The sequence below is a fragment of the Poeciliopsis prolifica genome, unplaced genomic scaffold, assembly GCF_027474105.1.
Source record: "Poeciliopsis prolifica strain line A6 unplaced genomic scaffold, Auburn_PproV2 SCAFFOLD015, whole genome shotgun sequence".
NCBI classification, from domain to species: domain Eukaryota; kingdom Metazoa; phylum Chordata; class Actinopteri; order Cyprinodontiformes; family Poeciliidae; genus Poeciliopsis; species Poeciliopsis prolifica.
In genome coordinates this window covers 9,763,041-9,783,542 of record NW_026562390.1, presented here as the reverse complement: position 1 = coordinate 9,783,542, position 20,502 = coordinate 9,763,041, and the positions used below count along the sequence as shown (strand labels likewise).

General features: G+C 38.6%; 1 protein-coding gene across 1 annotated transcript in view; it reads left to right on the top strand.

Annotated features, from left to right (window-relative positions):
- Positions 1–1,046: 1,046 nt before the first annotated feature.
- The window catches only part of ass1 (argininosuccinate synthase 1), a 28,115-nt gene continuing 8,659 nt past the window's right edge, over positions 1,047–20,502 (top strand). The window contains exons 1-11 of the mRNA XM_055040499.1: positions 1,047–1,174; positions 2,968–3,086; positions 4,180–4,248; positions 4,519–4,707; positions 6,550–6,606; positions 6,698–6,772; positions 7,650–7,720; positions 7,810–7,840; positions 14,614–14,704; positions 17,557–17,641; positions 18,252–18,316. Of these exons, the coding sequence (XP_054896474.1) occupies positions 2,985–3,086; positions 4,180–4,248; positions 4,519–4,707; positions 6,550–6,606; positions 6,698–6,772; positions 7,650–7,720; positions 7,810–7,840; positions 14,614–14,704; positions 17,557–17,641; positions 18,252–18,316 (835 nt within the window). The 5' untranslated portion in view covers positions 1,047–1,174; positions 2,968–2,984. The remainder of the gene's footprint in view (positions 1,175–2,967; positions 3,087–4,179; positions 4,249–4,518; positions 4,708–6,549; positions 6,607–6,697; positions 6,773–7,649; positions 7,721–7,809; positions 7,841–14,613; positions 14,705–17,556; positions 17,642–18,251; positions 18,317–20,502) is intronic.

Genomic DNA, 20,502 nt, shown 5'->3' with positions numbered 1-20,502 from the left:
GTGGCCCCAAGTTGACAAAAATAATGTACTACTGAGAAAACTAATTTACATAGACCTAATGCCATCAAAAATCATCCAAGGAGTGAATTGCATCTTTATTACTACCAAAAATTACTTTAGTTAAAAATGTTACATGTTTAATTGTAAAGGCTTGTTGCATTGAGCTGCTACCTTTGCCCTAACTCTCTTTGGAAAGCATCATACAGAAACAGAAAAATGTTGACGGGTGAGATTTGTAACCTTTTATCCTATTGTATATTATCCTATTAACTTTGTGCCATGTGTGTCCAACTTTGGATCCAGAGTGATGAACTCAAATGTGCAGCAACAACTCTGCTGAAAATGAACCAAACTGTTGTCGTTTGGAAAAAAAAAAAAAAAACCTTTCAAGCCTTGCTGCAGATTTCAATTGCTTTCTGATGGAACTTCCCTCTGATCAGAACCATCGAGGTGTTTCTGAAGTTTCTAAGAGAGAAGAACACCATAGCATAATGTTGCAGAGTAACTAATCCTTCTGCACATGGTAGAGATTTAGGAACATGTCAGTCTTTTAAGAAAAAAAAAACTTCAACGAACATTTCTAATGTTATATCGACTTTAATTATAAAGCGCTTTAAAAACAGCCACACAAAAAAAGGCTGCATCCCATAGATTAAAAGAAACATACAGACAGTTGGGGTTCAAGTTCTTAGCCCACATGCAAAACAAGCACAGGAGAACAGTGATCAGTTGAATGACGTTTATTTACGCAACATGACAAGATAACTTGGGAGAATATGACTTAAAGTACTTCTCGGGAAACAAAAACTCACTGGTAAACACTCAGGCGACGAAGTGCAAGCAGTCCGCTCCTCTTAAGCTTCAGGATGATTCGAGTCTAATCAGACGAACAACGAGCACGTCCTTCCCTTAGTGCAGCCTCTGGCGCCCTCTGGCGGATGAAGGGAGGAACCGCAGACAAACAGGGAGAACAGAAACGATTTCTGTGGAGGGGACGGATCAAGGGCAGTCAGTTGATTCTGACGTCACGAGCACGTCCTGAGTGACTCACCGTGGAGTGGGCCAGTATCAGTCGTTGAACCAAACGTGCTGCTGCTCCGCGCCTTTCAGCGTTCGGACCACGTCGTCTCAGAGCATTCATTCATTCTTCATTCATTCTTCATTGACGTCTTCGGTAAGTACTCTTTAATTGCATGTCTGTATGTTATGCATTTAAAAGTTGTTGCCGTCATTTCAGTGTTATGGCAACCCGATATGGCTGTCCTTAATAATTGTGATGTGTTAAAAATATCCTGCAAAACACGTTCTGTGGCTCATCTTAAAACCGAACCAAGCAGGAAAACAAGCAGATGAAACTGGAAATTGTCCATAGATGATGTGTATTTCTTTCTGATGTATTATTTTTTCTCATTAGCAGGCAACCATTCTTGTCTTTTTTATGAAACCATCTGTTGTGATGTCATCCTTCGAAAACATCTCCCTTTTTAAGATGCAATATCACATATAAACTTAAAGTTTGTGTCATATTTTGTTGCTATATTTAATGTGGCTTCTTGTTAAGAAGTGGGGATTAAGGCAGAATTATTTTTCTGTGTGTTAGGTATTTTCCTCGAACCTACAATAAAATAACCACAGACAACGTATATGAATTAAATATGGTCAGGCTTCTGCAGAAGGAGAAATCTCCAAATCAACAGCTCCTCCAAGCTGTTCAATAGAGAGTTCTGATCTGCTTTCACGTGAGCTCCCTCTTTATTGTCAAAGAACATCAAACAACAGAGGTCGTAAAACATTTAGGAACATGTCAGTCTTTTAAGAAAAAAAAAACTTCAACGAAACAGACCAACAACTCTGTTCCAGGTATGATATCTAATTTACAATCTGAGCCCAGTTCAGCTCTGGGTCAAAATGTCACCTAAGACCGGGTAGATAAACACCAGAGAAGAAGGTCTGAGAACCATAAAGTTTTACTATCTCGCATGAAGACCATCGTAACCTCCAGGTCAGCCCATACACACATAAGGAAGAGAACACTTTAACAAAATGATAATATCAAAAAATCTCTAACATTCCCCCCTTTTTATCATTTTACTATGTATATAAACTGCTATGCAGAAGCCAAATATAGAAAATAAAAGAAAAGAAAATAATAAAAAACTAATCTAAACACAGAAAATACATAATGAATAAAAGTTATATAATGAAATATGTTAGGTATTTTCCTCGAACCTACAATAAAATAACCACAGACAACGTATATGAATTAAATATGGTCAGGCTTCTGCAGAAGGAGAAATCCCGATCAACAGCTCCTCCGAGCTGTTCAATAGAGAGTTCTGATCTGCTTTCACGTGAGCTCCCTCTTTATTGTCAAAGCATCAAACAACAGAGGTCGTAAAACATTTAACACAAACAGACCAACAACTCTGTTCCAGGTATGATATCTAATTTACAATCTGAGCCCAGTTTAGCTCTGGGTCAAAATGTCACCTAAGACCGGGTAGATAAACACCAGAGAAGAAGGTCTGAGAACCATAAAGTTTTACTATCTCGCATGAAGACAATCGTAACCTCCAGGTCAGCCCATACACACATAAGGAAGAGAACACTTTAACAAAATGATAATATCAAAAAATCTCTAACACTGTGATTGATTACAGAAAAATAATTCTGTCTATTAATTACTAACTAATTATTTTTTGATGTCTAAAATATCCAAAATGCCTCTGTTTCTTATTTTCATACTAAAGTAGATCCATTTTTCTGGGTTAGTAAGAAGTTGCTGATTTTGCCCAAAGGTCTGTTTAAGAAACAGCAACTTCTTTGTTATCCAAATAAACCTGTCACAGTTCAGACGTAGCTTTGAGTGTAATATGTGGCTCATAGTCTACTCTTGTTACAGGTTCACACTTTTTCATACAAATGTAATTTACTTCCTTCTGCTTTCTCTCCATTGTTGTTTTGCAGCGTTTGACGCTGATATCATGTCTAAAGGTACTGTGGTTCTGGCCTACAGCGGTGGACTTGACACATCGTGTATTCTAGTGTGGCTCCAGGAGCAGGGCTACGATGTCATCACATTTTTGGTGAGGTTGTACGACAGGTGTTGTCACAGCAAGTGGCTCCAACTGTCACCCAGCTGCTCTACATGTCAAGTACCTTTCAGGTTTTACAGTCTGCAGCTCATGCATTTTGTCAAGGCACGTAGAAGTTGACTATAGGCACGTCTCCAAAAAGACAACAGCACTGACTATCTCCGATCACTGGATTTGTCTGGTATGCCAAGTTAAGTCTGGATGGCTTTACTGTTTGCCCCCGGGGTAACCAAGAACTGCGATGCAGGCATATTTTCTTGCTGAACCTCACTCGTTTGTTCTGTGGTTTGTAAATGGGTGTGGGAGGTGATCAGCATGACACAAGGTGCAGCATTAAAATGAACATGTGTATAATGCAGTGGTGCAAAAAGACTCACAAAGATATCATCTGTTGGGTGTAACGAATCAAGTGCATGTTGAATAATATATAGATTGTTATTATTATTCATTTAGCAGTTACATTTTATTATTATCATTATTTTTACTGGCATATTGTGAATCGTGTTGTCTGAACTTGCCCTTGTTCTTCCTGTTTGGTTGGGTATGATTCATTTTTACAAAATGGGGATCACCGGCTGAATATACCATATTTTTTTATTTTAGGAGAAGTTATTCATATGTTCAACATCAACTACAAATTAGGTTATATCAATCATTTGTGATGTAGATGTGTTTTCTGTTTTTTTATTTGCACTTTCAGTCATGTTCAGAGTAACTCATGTAATGAAAATATACAAGTTTCAATTGTTTCCATTATGTTAGTTCTGTTTTTATTTTTATTTATTTGTTTTTTCTGGGAATCTTTTGCTCAGAGGAAGATGTGCCCTGAATTTATGTTTATTTCTAGCTTCGTCTGTCAAGAGGCTGTTTTATTTCCTCTGAAGATGTGCTTTGAATTACAAGAAGAATGGACGAACACAATTTACTTATGCATGGACACGAGGGCTTGTGTTTATGCATTTAGTGCACATATCATGACTTCTTTCAATGTGTTTATTGTGGCTCTTTATTATTAATTTTTAAAAAAAAGTTTAATTATTTGGGTTCAAAAGGCGTCACATTACATTCAGTTGTCTCATTCCAGGCTAATATTGGACAAGATGAAGATTTTGAAGCTGCGCGAAAGAAAGCAGAAAGCCTTGGCGCAAAGAAGGTGAGAGACACTGAAGTGAGACCCTTTGGTAGAATATGAGAGACATTTAGGTAGATTAAAACTAAGCATCTACAGCGTGAACTGTGTGAATGTGATCCCAATTGATATTTAGTTTTTACAGGAATGCAAATAATTGTAATCAGTGTACATTTTTTCCAAACTCACACCAAACTTTTCTTTTTCCTCAGAAGGCAATGTCTCATATATTTATTAACCTCTATTTAATTACAAAATAAAGCTATCTGATCCCTGATTTGTGTTCATGAGCAGGTTTTCATCGAGGACCTGCGCAGGGACTTTGTGGAGAACTTCATCTGGCCGTCGGTTCAGGCCAACGCTGTGTACGAGGACCGGTACCTTCTGGGCACGGCCATAGCGAGGCCCTGCATCGCCCGTCGTCAGGTCGAGATCGCACGCAAGGAGGGGGCTCAGTTTGTGTCCCATGGGGCCACCGGCAAGGTAACAAGCTTTTTTTTCCTCTTCAGAACAAGCTAGATAATTAGGTCACTGCACCATTTAGGCCAAACGTTTGCAAGGTTGAACGTTAACCATTTAGAAAGTTAATGTTTTCTGTGATTAAGTCATCCATTCACTGGATTGCAGAGATTTTTTGAGTACACAGTTCTTTACTCTGTATGAGTAAAATATGAAGCTGGATTTTTTAGCATCTCTAAATTGGTTATACAAACACAACTTTGCTAATTTTTTTTCATTAGTCTAAAAAGCCAACATCTTTAAATATCTTTGCGGATTAATTTGAGCTTGTTATGCATGTTTGCCATCAAACAGTCATCAATCTCCATTTCCAAGTTTGTCTCATTAAGGCAGATTTCCGCCTTCATCTCATTAGGACAAATTACTAATTATGTTTTAAACCGTTTGTGTGGTTCTGGTGCAGACATATTGTCTGGTGATATTTGTTCTGATTGGCGTTTGGAATCATAAATATGCAGATTTGGATAAATCAGCAGAAAATGAGGTGGAAGTTTGTCAATCTCTTGTCAGCGGACCTGAAATTTATGAAAGTCTGTAAATACCGTTATTACAATGATGTTGCTATTACTTGAGATATTTTGGTGAAAAACATTATTCATTTTGAAACAAATATTTCATCAGCCAATGTGACTCAAAGTTATTTATTCTAATCTGTTCAGTATGATTGTCCATAGTTAAAACTCTTGCAAAGTTTTTTGTTTTTTCATTTTCTTTTGTGAGACCTTTTTTGACCAGTAGGTGGAGCCAAACACTGATTAATAAAGTTAAATTTTAAAACTTGAAACACTACACAGCACTGCACTACTGGTACTGACTGGTGAATACTCATTTGTCTGATTAAGTTCTTTATTTCCAGCATAGCTAACTAGATGTAGACAAATGTTTGGGCAAAAATCAATCATGCTTCTCTGAGTAAGCATAGAAAATGTCACCAATTTACTTTATCATCCAGTTGATAATAAAATCAACTGGAAGCATTAGGCAACCATTTCTTGCCATGCTGTAAAATCATCTCAAACTAAAAAATATAGAAAAGGTTAAGAAATAATTTTAACCATATCACCACATAGACACCATTCTAAAATATACTGTATGTATCTTAAGAATGTTTTGAAATTCATACTTGGGTCTGAAGTTGATCTGGACATTTATTAATTTTTATTTTGTTCCCCCATATGTCATTGAAAATGATAAATGCAAGAGAACATGCTGATCTCTCAAAGTGAGGAAATGGCTACAATAAATTGATGCTTGCCTATTTTCTCAGTCAGAGCAATAATCAAACTTTTTACATAAGTTCAGGTTCATCCTGACACAATTTACTGTGAGCCGGTTGATAAGGGAGGAGAGCAAATGTGCAGCAAAACGAGGCTTATTGGGGTCACCACGACAACAATTTCTCAACATGCTTAAAAGGTGCTTTGGAGGCATGTATGAAAACCCTTTTTTTTTTTTTTGCCCGACCATCACAAATGTAAATTTGTAAAGCTTGCTAACCTGTTTTAGAATTGCTTGATAAATCAAAATTGTACCAGTTACTGTCATCATAAATTATTTCAAGTTCTTTTACATCTTTCTGCGTAGTTTATGTTCATCAATATCAGTGGTTGTACAGAACAGAATCAAAGAAGTGAAAAAAATGTGAGAGATTGGGTGGATTTTGTGTTTGTCTTCAACTGTTTTTTTTGTCTAATTTTATTGATCAAATATGAAGCAGATTTTTTTTAAGTATTTATCAAAATACTATGGAGGACAGTTATACCAAACTGCTGACCAACAGAGGTAACCTAGTTTTCTCCGTTTTAGGGAAATGACCAGATACGCTTTGAGCTTACGTGCTACGCCCTGTACCCAGAGGTCAAGGTTAGTTTGGTGCTTTTATTTTTTACATAGGACAAAAATGGCCTAACATGTAGAATAATACCACAACTGTGTGTTTGTGTGTGTTTATCAGATCATTGCACCATGGAGGATCCCTGAATTTTACAATCGCTTCAGGGGGAGAAAGGACCTGATGGAGTATGCAGAGGTAACTGTAGCTGTCTTTCTTATTGCCAGAGTATAAATAAGGATTTCATATGTATTACTGATGAGTCTGTCAACTAAAAGATGTTTAATTTGGTATTTTGAGATGAAATGCTCCTGTTTACAGAAGGTAAAAGGTTTAGTTTTATAGTTTCAATCGCAGTGATTTTTACCTTGTTACCAGGCCACTAATATACCTTTTAATGTCATAAATGTGTTGTTTTATGAAATTAGAAACATTTAGAAGATCAGTTCACATTGTATTTCTTTTCTGTTGCTCTCATAGATTTATAACTTCTACATATTCAGCAATAGCTCTTTATATTTTGTTAAATTGTTTTTCCACTTTCTGTCTCTTTTAACTGTAGCAGTTTTTTTTTACCCACTAATGATGCACTATTGTTTTTCCATCTGTATTCTAATTTCATTCATTCATTTAGCATTTTTAGCTCTAGATTTATACCTTATTTTAATTTTCACCACCAAAAAACTGCTTTGCCCATTTATCCAGTTGGTTTATTGTGAGCCTGGGCAGTTTCCTCCACTAGGGGGCGATCAAGATGTTTTTAGTAAACACTATTTCCTCCTTGCATGTGGCCCTTTAGTGAAATAATACAACCTTGAAAACATGTTTTTCATTCTCTCTCTCTCTCTCTTTTTTTTTTTACTAATATACTAAAACATATTGTCAGTGTTTTGCTGTTTGTAGCTCTTTAGGACCAAAGGGTTCAGAGGAAATGCATACATGTTGGTTCCACAGCATGCAGGGAAATATGCTGCTTGAATTAGTTTTTCCAGAACCTCTTCACACGTATGTGTATGTCATCTTTCTCAAGTTGTTTTCTGCTATGTAACATATCAGCGATTTTGTTAAATCACAGAAACATGGCATCCCAGTGCCGGTCACTCCTCGGGCCCCCTGGAGCATGGATGCCAATCTCATGCATATCAGGTGAGGATGACTAATGTAAAGTACACTGTCATATGTTTTTTTCAGTGGAAATAAAACATAACAAATTCTTAAATTGTATTTCTTTACAGCTATGAATCAGGCATCTTGGAGAATCCCAAGGTAAGTTGTTGTTGATGTCAATCAGAAAGACTTTAACTGTTTTCTCATCACTGTATTGCAAGTTGATTACAGGAAAGTAGAATAATTTCTAAAACATTTATGATAATTCTGGGATATCAATATATTCACAAGACCTTCCTGGGTTGATTTAGCATGTATTTGCTGACAGCGCATGAAGTATATTTATGAGGTTAGAGTTTTATATCACAATTCAAGCATCTTCTGAAACCAAAACTGATCATCGTTTGTGCTGATAAATCAAACGCACCTCTAAAACCAAGACCCTTTTTTATTTTATACATCCAGTCATGGTTTTCTGCATATCTGATACTGTTAAGTAACAGGTTATGGATGGAAATCCAGACATCTCTCTTGTCAAAGACACTCTCCAGTTTATGTTTAGGGGCTCTCAAGACATTCCCAGGACAATAGAGATAACGTTTCCTTCCATTGGGTCTAGGTCTTGCCCTGGGTCTCCTTCCAGGGGAATATAACTGGAAACCTTAAGGACTTCCAGAAAGCATCAAATTGAGATGCTCGAACCTTCTCAACTGACTTCTTTCAATATGAAGAAGCAATAAATCTACTTTAATGCCCCCAATCATTTATCCATCTCTTGTTTACTACTAAACAAGACATCAACTTGCTTAAGCTACTTAACTTGAATAAGATACTGATCTGCAACCCAGAGGGAGCACTCCACCTTTATCCAGTTGAAAACCAGGACCTCAAACATTGAAGCGTTGACTCTCATCCTTGTGGCTTTACACTCGGCTGTGCTCCTCTCTAGTGCTAAAGGTTATGGTTTTTAGATGCCAATAAAATAACATCTGCAAAAAGCAAAGATGAGGTTCAAAAACCTGACATTCTCTTCGCCATGACTACACCTTGCGAGTCCAACATGCACTGAGAACAAGCTTGACTTTTGGTTTCTCTAAGATTGAGTTTAAAAGCATTCCCAGCACCTTGAGCACCTGCAGCACCCCCAACAAAAGCCCCTTTCAGACATGGTCCAAACCCTTCTCCATATTCACGCGGTAGACTGGTGAGCTTTTAGTCCATTTTCTAAAGTACAAGATATTAAATGTTTTTTCGGAGTTGAATACACCAAACATTGTTGTACAGAACAGTAAAACTTCTCCACCTTCTGATGACCCAAGCTCGGCTGACTCGATCACAAAACCATGAGAGAGACATGAGTCTGATCTCTGCCAGAGGTGAGAGGTCAGTCCAATGTGCACTGTTTTCCCCCTGACTGACCTCCGAAGCTCCCATCCTATGGTTGATATGTCTGCGTATGTGTCTCTCCCCACCCCGGGTTCTCGCCGGGCCCTGGGAAGAACCTGGGACACACAGACACTGACTTGTCGTCAGCAACGCTTCGACTAATTTCCGATTTCATGGGAGCCTGGGAGGGGGAAGGGTTAGGGCGTTGCGCCCAGCTGGGGCCTCCTGAGTTCCAGCCCCAACTCCTCGGGACCTCATTGTCTGGATGGCCGCGGTGCCGCAGGCTGCGACGTGGGAGGGGAGCCACTTCATCTTGACACCGTGACACCAAAATGTCACCAGTAACAGTTAAGTACAAAGACAGTTTGCCAGACAGATGAGTCCCCAATGCACAGGGTGTTGTAGCGAGGAGAGGGGATTCAGGGGCAGGGCCACTGTAACTCACAGACCTCTATCTCACTCGCTGCCCCTTTCCCACCCCTTCACTTCTTCTTTAGTGCCCTGTCCTTTAGCCGTCCTGTGGAGAAATGTTTTGAAATGAATGAGGCGGGCCGGCTCAATAGCATAGCGATGTATGATGACAGTGCTCTGTAACTGATTTTATTCAAGGGCTTTGTTTTGGACCATTTACTCCAATGCTGAATCGATTAATAGCATTAAATACAATGAAATATTTATGGTGCAGAGGTCTGAAGTGGTAAAAGGATTTGAATACATTACCGGAGTTTTGAAACATGTTTCATATTTCTGCAAATTAATGTAGCCACAACCTCTAGGCCCTCTATTTATATTCTACATCTATGTTTATGTTTATGTTTATTAAGTGAAGCGGTTTCTAAATTACAAGTATAGCTGAAACCAGATGTAAAAACACACAACGCCTTTTCTTATTATCTGATATTAAACTGTCTAAACTGTCCCCTTTTTTGGTTCAGGCGCAATTGCAACATTATTAGGTAGCTAAATAATGAGCGACGTGTTTCTTCCTTTTCTTTTACAATAATTTTATCAAGCTCACACGTCTACATACCCCAGGATCACCATGACTTTAAACAGATGATGCTGTTACAGCTTTGCAAGCTTCTGTTAGGCTAAATAATTCACAATATTGACATTAATTGGGGCGTATACCATTTTAAAGCAACACTTCTGACAGTAGCTGAAATGCCACTCAAGTTGGAAGAAGCCATAACTATTAAAGCTTAGCAAAAAGCATATTACAGTTGGCAAATGTACTCAAAACAAAGAGCTTAATTTTTATAGCCATATCCTGTGGTCTGATGAAACTCAAATTGAAGTGTTTGTCCATAATGACTTTTAAAATTTAGAGACAAAAGAGAAAGCCTGCAAGCCTGAGAATAGCGTTATGATTATAAGTGATATAGTTGGGGTGACAGCTTTGAGTTTTGGACATGTTTTACTGCAGGATGGATAGGTACACCTCACAAACATATGAGGATGGGATGGGAAAATAACATGCAATTACTTAAGCAACATCTTAAGACACTGACTCTTATAATGGTCAATAATCCTAAGTATATCACCAGATTAGATACAAAGTAGCTTGAGGTTTAAAAAGTCAGTCTTTGATCAATTTATTATCTTGTTTCAACTGTAAATAAAAGTCCAAACTCTTACACAAATGAAGCAGATTATCAAAATATAATGTCTAAAAATCACAACAAATACCAACCATTGAATATCAGCACAAACACTTAAGCTAGTTGTCGAGCACGGTGGTGGAGGGGTGATGATTTGAACTGGGTTTGCTGTCATTAAATAGACCATACATTTATCTGTAAACCAAAGTATTCTTGAGACACAGTTTGTTTCAACACTGAAACTTGTTTTTACCTGAAATATAAGATTTATTTCAATTTGCCCAAAATTAACAAATGAAACAGCAACACATTTGAATTCCTAAACTAACATGTCAGATTGTGATCAATCTCGGAAGTCATCTAAGAGAGGTCGGCTTGTTCCCAGTATCTCCACTGTGCATCAGCCTCTGTCCCTCCTTCAATTACAACCCCAAAGGCTAAGGCCAGACCCACACCATTCAAATGTCCCCCTTCTGCCCCCACCTGTAACACAATGGTCCCTCTTTGCTCAGTGCTGTCACATTAGGAAATGTCCAAATGGTCGCTCATATGTTTTCCTGCAGATAGGAGCCTGAAGAGTTCAGGTTACTCTGTTATTAACAACGTATCCTTCCTGAAAACCCCAAACCTTGTTCTTTTCTGACACAGTGACCTTAAGACCTTTATTTACTCGTTTGCATCTGGCAGCATTAACCTCTGTGAAGCAATGCAGCTTTGACAGGTTGTTATTGTGTTATTTCATACATTTGCTGTGCACCTGATAACTGCATTAGAGGAATATTTCTTATTGGCTTAGAAGATGTAACAATCGGATGCAAAAGCGTTCATCATCTTATATATTATAACATTTTGTCATGTTGCAATTGCAAACTTTAGTGGATTTTACTGAAGTTTTAATGTGACGGATTAACAAAGTAGTATGTATGTTGTTTATGAAGTGGAACGAAATACTACATTGCTGTCCGGATGATTTAGATGTTTTTAAGTAGCGTTTCTTTCTTGTAATGTTACAGTTTACAAATGAAAATTGGCAAAGATTCAAGTTTATAGATGTTTGAAGCTGGTAGAAACGTACCTCAAAAGAGTTGGATCTATAATTGCAGCAACATGTTTTGATGATTGAATAGAAATTTACTTAAAGCTTTTCTGGATTTTTTTATTTGTTAAAAACAAAAAGTTTGAAAAATGTGTTACTTTCCTTCCTTTTTAATTGCACTGGTATGTTGATCTATTACCTTAACCATTACAATAAGAATATTTTTTGGAGTACCAGCATTAGATGAGAGTATATTGTGGCTGAATACAAATGCAGGATGCAGTTTTTACGTTTTTACCTGAGAATAATTTTGAAAATTACTTGTCTGGTTCCTTATGCTTTAAAGTTAGGGTTCTTTTTGTTGGCCTATAATGTAAAATCCTCTCAAGAGTACATTGACAATCTGGATGAAATAAAACGTCTTCTAAGGTAATCTAAATTACAGATTTAAGAAGCTGTTAAGTTATTTAAAGGTATTCTAAAAGCAATATATTCGACTCTTATTCAGAATTTTTCAAATATTTACCCCATACCAAAGTAAAAACCAAGATTTTTTGAGTTTCCAATCATTTCTTATGCAATAGCCTAAATTTACTATGATGCCAAATGCCTGGCATTCACTCATCATTCCCCTTCACACACAGAGCCCGTCCGCAGGATGCCTGACACTCATCCTGAGTCATTAAAACGTAACCTCAGTCTTAATTACCACCTCTGTCACCGGTGAGCTTTCCCGATCTCACTGGGTTCTTTGATCCTGGAGGTGATGAGCCGCTGCTCGTGTTGACTCAGAGCCAAGAGAGCGAAACGCAGAGCCTCGTCTCACTGAGAGGAAAAGAAAACTTGTTTGCTGCTGGTCGTGCGGCCTTCTGGTAAGATGGATGGTCAGCGCAGAGCCTGTGGGGGTAGGAAATGAGCTTGTAGGTGTGTGTGGGTGTGTGTGTGTGTGTCTACATGTGAATGTGTGCTTTGAAGCAAAGAGGTCAGACCTTGCCGTGTGCCCTTGCTGCCCTCAGGCCTGATGGGCTTGACCTGTGAAGAGATCTCTGCGTCCAACTCGGCTTCCACTGCTGTCTTCATTAAAGCTAACGGACACATCGTACATGTTAGAGAATGGAATCCCGCCTCCTGCAGATTACATGCATATTGTTTTATTCTCGGTTCAGATTGCTGTGTTTGCATTTTGATAAGACGTACCGACTTGAGACACAGTGATTTAAGCATCACTTCCAATCCGGTGCACCGAAGATGCCCCTCTTCCCCGCTTTCCACTCCTACTACCTCTGCCTCCTTAGGGGCCCTTTTGGCTTTGATTGAAACCCAATGAGGCAACTAATAAGTGGAAAAATAGAAATTTACTTGCTTTAAGTTCATGCGTCAGCTTTCTTTCTTTTTTTTTTCTTTTTTTTTTTTCTCTTGCTGTATGGGGCCACGTTTAGCACAACAATATCGCTGAGGCAAAGGCAGCCAAAGGAGCTGCTCAGCGCTACATGATGGTGCGCTTCACGCCCCATTTCCCACCAATACCCCTGTCCCCCCGCCTTCTCCATCTTTACCTTTGCCTCTCTTTCAGGGCCACGGCTTTAGGACAAGTCCACCTGCAGGGGGTTTGAATTGAAATGCATTGATCTCCTGCTCACTGGAAACAACACTATTGGCTTACGTTCTTTCCTTTGCTTTGCTTTCAGGAAGTTTAAACTCTTGCTGTCGGAGCACGGATGAGTTTTCACACATTGTCGTGTGTGTCCATCAAAAAAGAATCTTAGCCGGGGTTGTTTGTGGGCTTTCTTAGGCTTCGTTTGATTTATTTACACCAGAAATTTGACAGAAATGCATTAAAATGTTGAATTAAAAAAAAACTGATTTAAGCTGAAAAAATGAGCTTTTCTGCTCTTTATATTATTTATTTATTTATTTTTGCTCAAGCATATTATTTCAACCAATAGGTCTTTGTATCTGAAGGTTGAAAAAGCTTCCCAAAAGTATTTATTCCACCCTCCCTTAAAGAGGAAGCATCAAAAGGCTTTTTAGAGTAGTAATTTTGTCCCTCTCCTGCAAACTCTCATTTGGCATCTTTCAGGGCACTGAAGCAGAAAATAAAGGAGAGGGAGACGCTCGCCTTCTCTCTCAATTTTTGTGTTTAGTTAAAAGGAAGGAAAGTGATTGCGCTGCTCGTTTTCCCCTCGCTGACAGGCGCCGAGCGGATGCCGATTAGTTATTGTATGATCATTTCGAGTCTGGTAAAGCTTTCCATTTAAATGCACCCAGCAGTTATTTTGCATAGTTCCCCCCCGCCCCCTGCAATTTGCCTCAGCTCAGGAGACATTGACCATCGTCTTGTCCTAATGCGGTGTAATTGTCGCAGGAGCACATCAGCCGGGTGGAATCGTCACACCACTGTGCTCCTTTAGGTCCAAACCGTGACTCACTGAAATCACTTAGCAGCCAACTGGAAAAAAAAACAAAAAAAAAAAACGACAAATGTCTGTCAACCACATTCGCCTTCGGTGGGATTTGGTTTTTAGATGTTTGCTGTCGTGTGATGCCCATTTAGGAAGAATCTCCTGAAAATAAATCAGAGGAGAAATGTCACTCAGAAAATCAGAACTGGAAAACTGGAAGAAGCGTCGACAGCTATCCCACTCTTCGTTTCACTTTTCCTTTCCTTCCCCCTGCAGAGAAGGGCTTCCCGGAGAAAATGAAACCAAACAGAGGATAAAAATTGCACTTTCGTCTTCCCTCTGCTCTTGATGTTGTTTTCAGGATGGAAACCTTTTTCACGCATTGTTCTCTCTGTTACTTTACTTCCTGTCTGTTTTCTCCTCCTACTGCTGTCCTGACAAGAATCTCTGTGTTATTAATCAGAGGAAATGAAGATCATAAAAGTTGTGGTTCTGTTTGTTCTTCAGAGCCATGCTCCAGCTGACCTCTACCTGATGACCAAAAACCCACAGGATTCTCCAAATGTCCCAGATGTTCTGGAGATAGAGTTTAAAAATGGTTTGTATGGTTATCAGTGCCCCACCTGCTGACTTCCCAGAAAATCAGCTTTTTGTTGCTTTTTTTGACATCTCAACTTTAAAAACATACAAACACCCGTGTAGAGTTGGAAACATCAAGCATCAGAAATGATGACCATTTCTAAATATAGACATTATTTATTTTCATCAATAAAATTGCTCTTATGTTTCATAAAGAAACATAAGAGCCATAAATTATTTAGCATATATTTGAAATTCTAAAACCATGCAAAAAAAAAGAAAAATGAGGATGAAACATGTATTACCTCTCATTTGTGATTAAATATAAATAGGGTGTAATTATTAATCTAAATTGAAATAAAACAATATTTTAAAAAATGCAGATGAAATGGTATCAAGCAAAAAAAGTTTTACTTACTTAAAAAAAGTCTCATTCCAAGGATTGAAATTTTATTTTAATTCTAATACAAGAACCTTAGAAGAGCTGAGAGGTAGAAGCAAATCAGATAGATCCGATTAGTGTTGAATCTGTCGGATAAATAAACAGAACCTTTGTGACAACATGAAGCAGGACAGAATATGTCAGATATCAACAGATCAGGTCCTGTCTGCAGAAGATCAAGAACAGAGAAACAAAGCGAGAAGGAAACACTTCATCTATGATGTTAAAATGGAGATGGCCATAACTGTCACTTTAAAGTTGACCCCCTGCATTTTATTTCCACTTGGGGCCACCCAGACTTATCCTTAACCCCTTACACCATCACTTGGCCTCAAACAACTCCCTCTGGCCCCGGGGCCCCTCCTGCAAGCCGGAAGCATTAACTCCAGTTTATACTCCGAGTCCAGAAGGCCGAGAGAAACGATCATTAGAGACGCCGGCCGCAGGCCTCCGGCTTGAACACAAGAAAGTTTCACATGTTTGTGCAGAGTGAAAATGGCAAGACATCCAGGCCTGAGGGCGAGTGACACAGATGTTCCTTCATCCTCGGTCACCAGGGGTGGCTGAAGTGCCAGAACGTCAATCGTCTCTTCAGATCCTGTGAAGCTTGATGGACAGCTTTACGAGCCGTAATCTAAATTTTATGGAAGTTCAAAAGTTTGCCAGAGAGTTATGGTGGGAAAATCACAATGTGCTAAGGAAACGTCAGGCTGCTGTGTCGATGTGGACCAGTGCAAGAGTCTCCCTTTACCAGCTTCCCGCAGAAAAAAGTTAACAACGGGCCGGTCTGTGACCGTTCAGCTGGAGGTGAGGTGTGCTTTTGTAAAACGGAGATGCACCAGCAAAGCCTTGACTGGTTTCGCGGGTTCCTCGCGACCCTGCTCTCCATTTTCACACATATTCTCCGGCCCTTTTATTGAGCGCGCTATGACAAAAGCTGTTTTAGTTGTCCACACAAAGGCCTGAGCCCACTCCTCCCTCTGAGCACAAGATCAGCAAAAGAATGTTTCGTTTCATTCCCCCCTCCCACCTTTTCATCGCTGCCTTTCTCACCAAAGTTTTCTCACTGATTAAAAAAGAATATATAACAACAGGAACCTTTTGCTCCCCCCGTCAAACGCTCTATTCCCCATTACTCTCCCCCTTTTTTTTAAGGAGAAAAATTAAATTCATGCCTCCCTCCTGTCATGCCGAAGTAGTGTGGACGAAAAAGAGACAGAGAGGAAAAATGTAAAGCAGTAATTTTTCCTACAACTGTGTCTTCGCTCCCATTGTCTGCACTGTTAAGGGTGCAAAAACTGAAAATAAAGCGGCTAAAGGGAACGATGGACGGGCCAACCTGAGCCGAGCGAGGAAAATGAGAGCAGAGGGATGAAAGGCCGGCTCCCAAACTCCCACGTTCAGCTAATTTATTGGAGATGTTTAACAGATTGTCGGATATCTGAACGAGCAAAGCACAAGATTTGGATAAAACATGGAGAAAGCATCAGTTCCTCACCTGTAGGCCTAAAAGTGACTGTCCTTCCATCCTTTATTCTGCCAGCAAAGTCTAAATCTTTGATTCCAAGAAAGTTTGGTTGGAAATAAAAAAAAAAAAACAAAGCAAAACATTAATCTAGGCATGGAGAGTAGATTTCTGCTTTGTTTTGACTTTAAACTCTTTTCACACGTCTGTTTGTTTCCCCACCTCCACCTTTGGCCCCTGCTGCTCATTGAGGACCATGAATAAGTAGGCCAGTGACAGTGATTGATGTGCACTTGGTTTAAGTGGCTTTGTAGAGGAAGTGTGTGTGGAGTAAACTTCAGTGTTTTGTTTTTGTTGGTATGGAAGAATTTGCTCCATGTGTGAGATGCTGCTTAAAGGAAGAAGGATGATGGATCTGCAGACGGTTGTGTCTTCTGCACATGCTGTGGAAAAAAGAGACAAAATCTCAGCGCTAAACAGAGGATGGGTAACAAAGCTGTGTAATTGAATTAGGTAGAGGCTGGCCCACAATTTCACAGCTTTCAAATGAGGAGAGCTTTTGAATTTATTAGCCTTTCTCACCGTTGCATATGTAAAAACTCTGAGTTTTGGATGGTGTTCACTGATCTCTCTAAGACAAAAAAAAACATCTTCTAGAGAATCTATCCACTGTTTGTCATTTTGGTTTGATTAAATAAATATATTAGCTTTAATTTCATTCCCTAATTTTTTTATGTGCTCAATGTATAAAAGCATCCCTCTCTTTTTGTTTCTACCAATTATTCTTAACCAACTCATATTTTATGTTTGAGAAAGCATGTAAGTTTTAAAGAATGTGCATTTTATGGAGAAATGTTTGATTCTGTAACTTTTTGATAAGGATATAAATAAAATTCAAACTTAAATATACTATAATTTTCGCCTAAAATGATCCACTTAATGCTGGTGAAACTTGTTTCTCTAGGAGTTCCTGTCAAGGTGATGGACGTGAAGGAAGGGAAATCCAAAGAAATGCCGCTGGATATTTTCTCATTCCTCAATGAAATAGGGTAAGTGCTTTTGTGTATTAAAAGTTTTTTTTTTAAAATCTGGATTTCTTCACTTTTTTTTTTTTTTACTGGCCTTAATTCTATGGCTACATAACTTGTGGCGCATCACTGAACAAAACTCTAATTTTAAATCATGAAATATAAATCTGTAATTTTAAACCACTTTGATGTAGTCCTATAAAATATCCAAGATTATGCATTTTTATTTATGCTCATTATTGTTTACAGCACAGTTTACTAGGAATTGATTTCAAGAAAATTTAGGTACAGAAAAATAGCTGTTATAACTTTAATATTTAAAGAGAATTTTTAAGCACTGTGCAGGTCATGAACATTAAGTTTCAGATATTGCATTTAAGAAACTTAAAATGTAGAAACACTTAAAATGTGCTTTACCTTCAACATATGCATCCATTTGAACTTGGTTCAGAGACTAACATACTAGAAATGAAGGTGGTTCATATAACAGATTTTTTTTTTACCAACAAGTAACAAGATGATATCAGTTTAATTCCTCCAATAGGAATAAAACTGCATTAGGTTCACCAGATTGGTTCACCAGATTGAATCTAGAAGGTGCGTATAACTGTGTCCTACTTTTTTCTCTCAGGGGAAAACATGGAGTCGGGCGCATTGACATCGTAGAGAATCGTTTCATCGGCATGAAGTCTCGAGGTAAAACTTCAAAATCTGGATTTGTTTAATCTTGGTTTTCATTCCATTCTTACTGTATCAGATAATTTTACATATTCTGGCGCAGTGATGGCAAAAGAAAGTATATCCTATGTCATTTTTTTGGAGATTAACATATAAACAATTTATTCTTCAACAGGTTTTGTAAGCAAAAATAATCTAAGGTCTAACTTCAAGTTCCTAAAAACACACAAAAGATTCAGCTATGCTATTCCTTATCAAACAAAAATGAAGCCAATCTGGGAATGTTTGTAAAAAGAGTAAGATGACCCCAAAAACCTAGATGAATGAGATAAGATGAATGCAACAGGTTGTACTTTTGTTAAAAGGCAGTTTCTCTGATCTTTGCTATGAAAACAATCAGATCAGTTCTGCATGACTCAAGCTGACATAAATACTTTTAAAAAAGTAATATTTTTTTATTTATTTAACAGGAAGAGATTAATAGATTTTTATATGATTTCATTTTTGCATTTGTGGTTTTCCACACCTGCTGTGGACCTCTCAGTCTTCAGATGTAAATAATATAGGGAGCTCTTTCTTTTCTAAAGAAAAGAGAGCTTAACAGAGGAGCCAGGACTACAGTGATTGTGCAAATTTTGTATCCCCCAAGCTTGTGAAATAAAATAAAAGCTAAAACTATGTGCTCTCCTGTTTTCAAAAAGTATAAATTATTAACAGTAACAGTGGAGTGGACTAATAAGTTTAGCACTGGTGATTTTCATATCTGTTTTTTCTTTTCCATGTGGCTTTTTAACCGTCTTTACCTTAGGTGCCGGTAAGTGTTCAGGATGCCAAGTACTTTTTTTGTCAGTATTTCTCTTCTACATCTAGAGCTTTCATGCACTTTGCTGTTATTTTACATGAGTGCTTTAAACGTCTCGGTCTGCTGCTTCCATAAAATCGGGCTGAATGACAAACTCCTCAGGAGACATCTTTTCCTCTCGTTCACCAGGAATTAAGATGTCGTAGTGATTTCCAGTCATCTGTGCGCTAGGAAAAATGCATACAGTACACTGAGAAGAGGATGTTGTTCTCCTCTGGATTGCCTATTTGCCCACAATGTTTATCTGCAGTTTTAACCATCAAGCTCCTTTGTTAGGTTTCTACATGTGTTACCGCAGCCGATATACAAGGCCAGTGTGCAGTCCTGACTTTGCAAAGATGCGCCCACCAGGACACACACGGACTCCTTTCCCCCCTCCTCGCAATGCGCCGTGATTGGCAAATTGACTGGCCGGCAGAGTGTGACCGCGGCACAACATGGCAGGTAGAAATTGGAAAATGGGAGACCCACTTTTCTCCCCGTCGGCTGAACAAAAGATCAAAGCTGTTTCCTCTTTGCGAGCAATAGGAAGAGGTGGAGCACAAGGTGCCCAAGTGGTTGAATAGCTACCATTGAGCGCATAGGTTGGCCTCTTCTGGAGTGGCAGTTGTGTGAGCACAATAGATGATGGGAGGGATTGAACAGGGGACATGTCATACTTATTTGTGTTTGGGTCATATTTATTTGTGCAGGGTGAGAGAGGCGGATGGGACTCAAATGGTTTGTCTAGAATCTCGTCACAGTGCTACAAAACATTCGACAACCTGTGTGCCCAACTGGCTGTCACGGTGTTGTCAAACCTCTGACTCGGGCTCCGATGAGGGCCTCAGAAGCAGACAGACGACTTCTTCATCTCCTGGCGTGTCAAACTGCTGCAGAACTCCACAAAGACTGCAGCTGAGCACATCAAGACAGAAAACTTTTCTCACTTGAAATATTTTATCATTTTATTTACAGTTTTGTTTATCAAAGTATTAAGAAACCTTGAAATTTTCCTCCATTTGTCATATTGCAACCATATTGATTTGATTGCAAAAGACTTTATTTAGGGTTTGCAGTAGAGGAGGCTGAAAACAAATACATGTTATTACTTTAAAATATCCTTAAAAAATGGAAACCAAGGACCATTTTCCTCACACTTTACAGGAATGCACTACTATGTTGGTCTCTCATATGTTGCCTGAATAAAACAAACTGATGATTGTGGCTGCAACTTGACAAATGTGGAAAAACTTTAAGAGATACTTTTTTTTTTTGCGGTGACCTGTGTGTGCTGCCTGTTTAAGCTTGTGTTTTGCTCAGATGGGATCAGCTGAGGAAGAATTCAATCCTGTCCTGAAGC